Source organism: Diospyros lotus, chromosome 1, assembly GCF_014633365.1.
Source record: "Diospyros lotus cultivar Yz01 chromosome 1, ASM1463336v1, whole genome shotgun sequence".
NCBI lineage: Eukaryota > Viridiplantae > Streptophyta > Magnoliopsida > Ericales > Ebenaceae > Diospyros > Diospyros lotus.
The window spans coordinates 53,879,758-53,888,257 of record NC_068338.1 but is presented as its reverse complement, the minus strand read 5'-3'; the positions used below and the strand labels follow the sequence as shown (position 1 = coordinate 53,888,257).

Here is an 8,500-nt window from a genome sequence, read left to right as displayed (position 1 = left end):
TGTAACCGACCCCACATAACGGAATAAAGGCTGAATATGTTATTATTGTTGTTGTTGTAAGTCGATACCCAATCAATCCCCATTAAATGGAACATTTACATCTCTATCAAGAGTTGATCTCTCATCACTTTTAAGAAAACTTGATAATTTTACCACTTACGTCATGTCTTGAGGGCAAACATTGTTACTCTCCTACATTAGTTTAAGCTTCACTATGTTTCTATTCATAATATCTGCAAATTGTGACAAGTTGACACAAGATTTCACTGCATTCTCTAACAAAAAATAATTGACAGTAGTCCGTTCCTTATCTGTCTTAGCTGCGATATTCTTAACGTCATCTACTACGTATGTAAACCACTAAAATCGAAAGGCATATAAAATGGTTCTGTAAGATCCAGCTTATTACGCCAAAAAAAAAAAAAAAACTGGGCAAACTGAGACAGCTAATTGGATCTGTCAAAAGTACATCATATGTCATAAAAATTGCAGGGTGAGTCGTCATATTTCATCAACCTTCTGTTCAATACTTCAATGTCCCAGAAGAAAGCCTTGTGAAACGTCAACACAACAGAGCAGCTGAAGAGCAAATATAGGTCATTAGGAAGCTTTGATGGCCCTTTTCATGATTCTTGGCATTTAGAGACACAACCTGCTGATGGCTTCACCATCCGACTAGTTGCTGCTACTTCAGAGACACTTGACTTTTTACCTGCAGCAGAAGCTAATTTATATCTGGGCGGGTAAATAGCAAATCTAATTTACATAGGGCCATAAGAGAACTTAAACAAAGCAAAAATAATAATAATAATAAAATAAAAAAAATTTAATCAGTGTAAGAGATCACTCTTGCCAATTTCCCAAAAAGGTACCATCTTTTGGGCGTAGATGAATGCAGTTGAGTTTTCTAGTTTTTAGATGGAGGCCCCATCTGCATGATGGGTGTGACACCTCAACTTGGGCATCTGTTAATCTCTTTCCTTGCTGGACACAACAAACAAACCACCTAAAAACTAGAAAACTATGCAACCAAACCACCTTTGACAGTTGCATAGTTGGGTTACAACCAACCAAGCCACTTAATAAAGCCTTCAATTACAATAATCTGGTTGGACAACCAAACCACCTCCGACAATCGAATCAAATTTTGAGATGGACTCAAGTGTGTTAACGACCACATTTGGGTCAATTCTACCATTTGGGACGTATTCTTGGAGTTTGGTAGTACCCTATTGGACTTACCACATATCAAATTTAAGTTTAGGAGATACTTATGCAACCCCTATCAAATTTAGGATCAGGTGACAATCTTTAAGCATCCACTTATCATTCTCTTCATTCTAATCTATGATCACCAGACTTTCTAAGCTCTGGCAGTCAATTTCCCTCCACTGATCTTGCACCCATGTCTTCCTCCCCGGCTTCACTCTCCCGAGCTTGTCACTCCGCCAATCTTCCTTCTTCATATTTTCTTCCTCTTTTTTGGGTTTTTCTTCCAAGATCCTGTGTGATTAGATGCAAGATTTGGCCTTTTCTTCTATTTTCTTCTCTGATGTTCCCAGAATATATGTACATCTGTGTCCTTGTGTGTATGCATGAAATGATGAATGATGTCCAGAAAACTAAAATCGTATTTTGCTAAACATAAAAAATATATTATGTCAACATATGTCCAATCACCAAATAAAATAAAAAAATCAGAACATAAAATTTTAATCACCTCATAAATTTTTTTTTTTCAATAAATCATATAAAAGAAAGAAATCAACATGAGGAGTAATCAATCATCTTTTTAAGTTTTTGTTTTCAGATTTTCGATAAAAAAGCAGAATTATTAAGTCAGTAATTGACAGGTTCAGATTTTGTTTTTTAAACAGAAGAAGAAAACTACACAAATATTTGAAAACAAAACTATGAAAAATGGAAAAAAATCAAACGACTCTAAATCAGTTCCATCAGCTAGACACCCCAACTTGACAAGCCTATGCCTACATTTATTTGCCATTAAAACTAGGCACAAAGAAATCTGAAGCAATTTGTACTCGTGCTTATAGCTGAAATTATTCAAACACGGTCTTTCCTAGCACATAAATTTTCAATTATCCTTCATACCCTGCTGGGAATCCTTAAGTGCATGCTCTAACTTTCTTTTGGCCAGAAATTAATTAATTAAAAAATCCTAAAATTAAAAAAAAAAAGAAAAGAAAAGATGGGAAAATGACTGGTTTTTTCAGGTATGAACTTCTATATGCTGAAGTTACTTTCCCCTTGGAAACCCAAAATTTCAGAATAGAGGTTGCGGCTTTGAAATTGATTAAATCAAGCAGTATCAAACAAATATATAGAGAAAATAAGGTAGAATTTGTAAGATAATTGTGAACATAAGATATAATAACCTTTTCCTCTTGTATCTCGACAAAAAGCACTACCACAGCAGCATTGAAATGCCTTAATAGGGTGACTATGATCATTGAAATCAATCCCATAATCCTGCGACCACAGCATATGAAAGATAAAAGATTGTTCCAAGTATTAGTGACTCCATGCATCTCCACCAGATACAAATGAATTAGAAATGGCTTCAAATAACACAAAATAACTTCAACAAAGATACATAATAATTACAGAAAAATTCACCTGCATTTAACAACATTAAATATGAAGTTGGCAAGAATGTCACATCCAATAAAATATCAATGTAAAAATTCTAGTAATTGACTAAATTTCTAGAACACACATTCTCCGACGACTTTCCTCCCTACCATTTCAGAAAGAGAGAGAGAGAGAGAGAGAGAGAGAGAAGATATTACACTTTATCTTCGCACCACTCAACAAATATTGTAGTTAGTTAAAATCAAATGTATTTATATGCCCCCTTAATTACTGGAGTATTCAGGACATAGAACCTTATCTGATTTGTTTTCATCAAGCAGCAACAATTATATCAACTGAGGCAAAAAATTATGTCAAGCACAATAAGCTTAAGGAAAAAGTCTATTTAAGTATGCAAAAATTATTAGCTGCTAGTTAACATTTCATAAATTGGTCCACCTAGAGTCCTTTTATATCCTTTTTTGCTTGGTCCAGGCCATTTTGCAACTTCTTCAAGTTAATACATCACATCCGTAACCAACATCATTTGTCTGTTGAGGAGGTCTTGATATATTATTGCTTACTCCTAGAAGCTCAAAAACTGACTATGGGTAAGGATTATGATAAAGTGACATTTTTTAGCCTGGTGTGGACTCAGGTCTAAAAGGAAAGAAGATTGTTATTACTCAATCCCATATTGGTATTCCATTGGAAAGGTCAATGATACATTACTTAGTTTTAAGAGCCTAAAAGTTTTATTTTTTCAAAAAATAATTAAAAACTTCAACCAACACTCTTGAGTGAAGTCTATGGTATTAAAAGTGATGTAAAATTAACCCAGAATCACTTTTATAAGTGGGCCAAGATGGTATGGTTGAGGACGACTAGAGGTAAGGACTATGGTTAAGTGAAAATTCTAGCTTAGTGAACACGCCAAGGCTTAAAAGGGAGGGAATTTGTCATGATCTTGTATTAATAGTCTAGTAGGAAGGTCTTGGGTATATCACTTTGTTGTGTAAGACAAAAGTTGACTTCAACTAATACTTTTAAGTGGAGGCCTTGCAGGTTTACATAGTTGCAAGTGTCAGGCATGTGCTGTAATGATTTAAGGATGAAGAATATTATAATTGGGAAATTTCTGTTGTTGTCATTGTTGAGCTCAGTGATAGTCAACATGCCTTCATCAGCGCAAGAGATGTTCATAAATCCGTGCATATGAATTTAACAAGCCTGCATAATTTTGCTACTAAACATCTTCAAGATTCTAGGCTGGTCCTTTTAGTATTATGAAGTCTAGAAGTCCATGTTACACTAGTATTATGCAATTTTGATAATTCTTCCTGCTTCTAGTACCATGTAATTCTAAAATTATGCTTTATCAATATTTTGACCATATGACTAGACCTTCATAACCCCCAAAACAACAGAGCATTTCAACCGTTGCATAAAGAAATGCAATCACCAGTTCACCGACTCTACCTAAACTAGAAGTTAAAATTAAGAAGGAACATTTAGGCTACTTTTATCAGACGTGGGAAGCAAGGCAGAGGTCTATTTCTTTCACGTGCTTGCAGTGTCAGCAGAAGAAGTCGGCAACGCCAACCATCACCAGTCAGACCGCACAAAAATGATAAGCTGAAAGAACACTCTAGAACTTTTTACTATGCATAGCCAAGTAAACAGATATTAAGGAAAAGTAATGTCCAAAATACATCATCTCCTTGCTAGACTCCCCTGCTCATTCGGTGTTGAAGATCAATTCACAAGAATTACTTGTAAGGGTGAGCCCCCAGAGGAATCAAATTCCAGGCATTTGTTTACTAAATAATCAGATATGCCAATTAACTACTCTACTAAGTTTCTATCAGTAAAATATTAAAAACACATTATCATGGGTGATATTGTCACTCAAGAAGTATAGGAAATTTCCACGAATAACATATGACTGCACTTACCCATGTCAGTTCTTCAAAAGCTTCCACTTTTCTTGTAGTGAAAAATGCAAGCTGCATGAAAGGAACATATTTGCGCTTCTTTAGAGCCCAGAGAACAAGATGTCCGTAAAAAGTGAATGGAAAAAGTCAAACTCATACATGGTAATAATGGTGATCAGGGGTCTCCACCTCAACTGGGACATCAAGCAAGTTTGCATCAAAGCATCTAGAATAAAAAGGCCAACCAATTACGTCTTTGTAAGTAGCAAGGTCAACCTAAAACAATTAGTAGTTTCTGAATAAAAATATCATAAGTTATGGTTATGGTTTCCATCAATACATTTTATTGCCTAAAAAGAAGGGGAAAACAGGCACAAATTAGTTGCATTTAGGTCAATAGGTAGACTTCATACCCTAGGCATCAATGAAAGCTTACCTATGATTTATGAACCTTGCAACATTCCCAATTGAGGTTGCATCCAAGCAAAGTGCCTCTTCGTCCTTTAGAACTCCTTCTGAACCCCAATCAGCATCAAGTAGCACCGGATATGTATGTCTCTCATTGCCACTGCTTTGCTCATTCCTCTCAAATAATTCCATGTTTGTCAGAATTTCCCCGACATATTCACATACAAAAGAACCTTTGGGAAGGTCCTGGAGTGTGCGTACCCCCCAACCTTTACCCTCATCCGTCTGGAACACCTGAAAGATAAGGAATACTAGATGCTTAAACAACAATGGCAGAAAATAATTTAAAGAGCAATCCATATTGTGATGAAGTATATTATGCAAATGATTTGCGGGCTCGAGAACATCAAACACTAACACTAGGGAATTATTATTTATGCCTCCATTAGATTTCTTCCAAAAATTGAATCTGAGAAAAAGAAAAATTGTGTGGAATAAACTTTTTCAGAACTTCCAAAAGGAAGCTACTGGCCATCATATTTTATTAGTATGGCATCCAAAAGCTGGAGATGAGACTCTGCATTGATATAGAAGTACTGAAAAATATTGTGGAAAACATGCATTGTGCGTCCTTTTCAGATTGACTCCACAGACTTGTACAAAAAATAAGAAGAAACTAAAAGTTTATAATGCCTTGGGTGTCTGCTTATATATCACCAAGGCTTACCTGCAACTTGCAGGTAATACCTCTCTGCACAACTCTATTTCCACAGTGCATGTTACACCCACATTTCCTCCAGCATTCTTTGATGAACTTCCTCACCAGATGACCCTTGCATGGCCGAGGCCTATTCCCATTCTTAGCCCTTTCTAATGGACAATCAGTGCAATAAACATGATAGTGGTTTTGAGGTTCTTGATTCATAGAAATACAATCACTAAGAAATTCTTCCCTCAGCAGGCCTTGGGGGGTGTAAGCAAATTCTCCCCTAGTATCACGAGCACATTCACAAGGTACGGATGTTGAAAGACAATCCTCTGAACAACTTGAACAGCAATTGTCATCCGCAATCCTAGCCAATGAGAAATGGATATAGGCATTCTGGTAAACTATATTCTCAGGCACATAAATAAAATTTGGCAACTGCTCACTGCCAATTTCATCAAGCAATGAAATCCTCACTCTTTCTGTACCTTTTGTTATGTCCTTTATCTTGCGAAAGCACCTTTTTTTATTACTATTATTAGTCTGTTGCTGAGACACCGCCAATCTACATAAACTGGAAGATTCTGAATGGCTTCCTTGTTTTGTAATCAAATCTATTCCAGAATTACTGACTCCAGGGGTTTCCCTGCTGGTTCCCATAATGCAAGGAAGATAATCCACAGGTGCAGATTTTATAAAAGATGCGTCAGTTGAATTGGTACCTAGCTCCAAATAACTTTGGCACAAGTCTTTCAACAACTTTGTCACTGATAATTGAGATCCAACTATTTTGCATGATTCTAGATATTTATTTTCCACACATTTCAGAACTGCATCTAATTTTGGTGCGTGAAAGTTGGGTGGTCCACGGGCAGAGTTACAAACCAAAAATATTTTAACCTCTCCAGAAGGTGATGATGCAATCTCCAAGTTACTTGGGGAGATTGCTCCAGAAATGCAAGCTGAAGTAATATCTTCTTTGGTGACAAACGGAGATGCTAAATCTGCAGAACTATTTCCAGTAGAAGAACCCTCCAGGGTACCTGGAAGTGCTAACAAAACCAAAAAAAGGTCAGGAAGAACGGAGAATGCTTTGAAACAAAGTGCAATAACAACAGCAATGACAACTGGATGGGTACAGATATCTTTTGGCATCTGGGTAGTTGTTTTTTCATATGAACACTATTTAGCTAGTCATCAGTTTCCATCACTTCAATAAAGAAAAGGGATGAGAAGATTTTAATTCCTCTACAAATTTCAAGGTTCAAATCATCCACAGCATGGCTATTGCAATCACAAATAACAATAACAATAACAATTCTTTCATTCTTGTTCTATTCAAGCTAATTATTTAATTCGAACAGATTGCGAGATTTTTTCTTTTTTATTTCATTTTCTCTTTGGAAACAAACTGTGAGAAAACAATTATGAGAGAAAAACCCTAAGAGATTAGTCTCTTAGTGTATTATTTATAATAGGCACAACGAGCCTAATAACCTACGGGCTTAACCTATGGACTTGGCCTAATTACACATAGTTATAACAAATAAATAAATAAAAACACTAACAATAATATGCAATATATTTAATTATACTAATAATTCTAATACTCCCCCTCAAGCTGGAGCATAGATATCATATGCACCAAACTTGTTACAAATATATTCTATCCGATGACTGTTTAGAGACTTGGTGAAGACATCGGCAAATTGATCACTGGAGTTAACAAACTCTGTAACAAGAACACCTTCAACTAGCTTTTCTCTAATAAAGTGACAGTCGATTTCAATATGCTTAGTCTACTCATGGAACACTAGATTGGAAGCAATGTACAAGGCAGCCTGATTATCACAAACAAGCTTCATAGGGGACACTTCACAAAACTTGAGTTCCTCCAGGAGTTGCTTAAGCTAGATGAGCTCACAACTTGCATTAGCCATAGCCCGATACTCTGCCTCTGCACTGGATCTAGCTATTATATTTTGTTTTTTACTTTTCCAAGAAATCAAATTTCCTCCCACAAGAACACAATATCCAGAGGTCGACCGACGATCAGAAGGATAGCCGGCCCAATCTGCATCTGCATAACAACAAATATCTGTGTGCCCCTTATCCTCATAGAGTGGCCCTTTACCCGGTGCTTGTTTGATATATCTCAGAATCCGGATAACAATATCCTAGTGAGAATCACATAGAGAATTGAGAAATTGACTCACCACACTCACAGCAAAAGCAATGTCGGGACGAATGATTGTGAGATAGTTCAGTTTGCCTACCAATTTTCTATACCTTCCAGGATCTGAGTAAGACTCCCCCTATCCCGGCAAGAGTTTGACATTTGGGTCCATTGGGGTGTGAATCGATTTGCAGTTCACCATACCAGTTTCTTCTAAAATGTCAAGTGCATACTTCATCAAAGAGATTGAGATCTCATCTCTTGATTGAGCAACTTCAATACCCAATAAATACCAGAGTTTACCTAGGTCTTCAGTCTGAAAGTGCTGATGGAAATGTTCCTTCAAATTTTGTATACCAACTCGATCGTTCCCTGTGATAATAATATCATCTACATAAACAACGAGGTAGATACATAAAGAAGAAGAATATTGATAGAAAACTAAATGATCAGCTTCACTTCGAGTGAGACTAAAGGCTTGAACCACAGTGCTGAACCTGTCGAACCACGCTCATGGAGATTGTTTCAGGCCATAGAAAGACTTCCTGAGTTTGCAGACTACATTGAACTCCCCCTGAGCAACAAAACCAGGTGGTTGCTCTATATAAACCTCCTCTTGCAAATCACCGTGAAGAAAGGCATTCTTGATGTCCAATTGATAGAGCGACCAATGATACGTGGTAG

General features: G+C 36.5%; 1 protein-coding gene across 4 annotated transcripts in view; it reads right to left on the bottom strand.

The window, feature by feature from the left end:
* Positions 1-200: 200 nt before the first annotated feature.
* LOC127810061 (probable inactive histone-lysine N-methyltransferase SUVR2) overlaps positions 201-8,500 on the bottom strand; it is a 31,258-nt gene continuing 22,958 nt past the window's right edge. For 3 of the 4 annotated variants that reach the window (XM_052349298.1, XM_052349290.1, XM_052349302.1), the window contains 6 exons: positions 5,662-6,692; positions 4,963-5,228; positions 4,686-4,752; positions 4,548-4,598; positions 2,397-2,490; positions 202-712 (listed from right to left, as the gene is read on the bottom strand). In XM_052349298.1, the coding sequence (XP_052205258.1) occupies positions 624-712; positions 2,397-2,490; positions 4,548-4,598; positions 4,686-4,752; positions 4,963-5,228; positions 5,662-6,692 (1,598 nt within the window). In that variant the 3' untranslated portion in view covers positions 202-623. Of the gene's footprint in view, positions 713-2,396; positions 2,491-4,547; positions 4,599-4,685; positions 4,753-4,962; positions 5,229-5,661; positions 6,693-8,500 lie in introns of all 4 variants that reach the window. The other variant, XM_052349310.1, reaches the window with a different exon arrangement.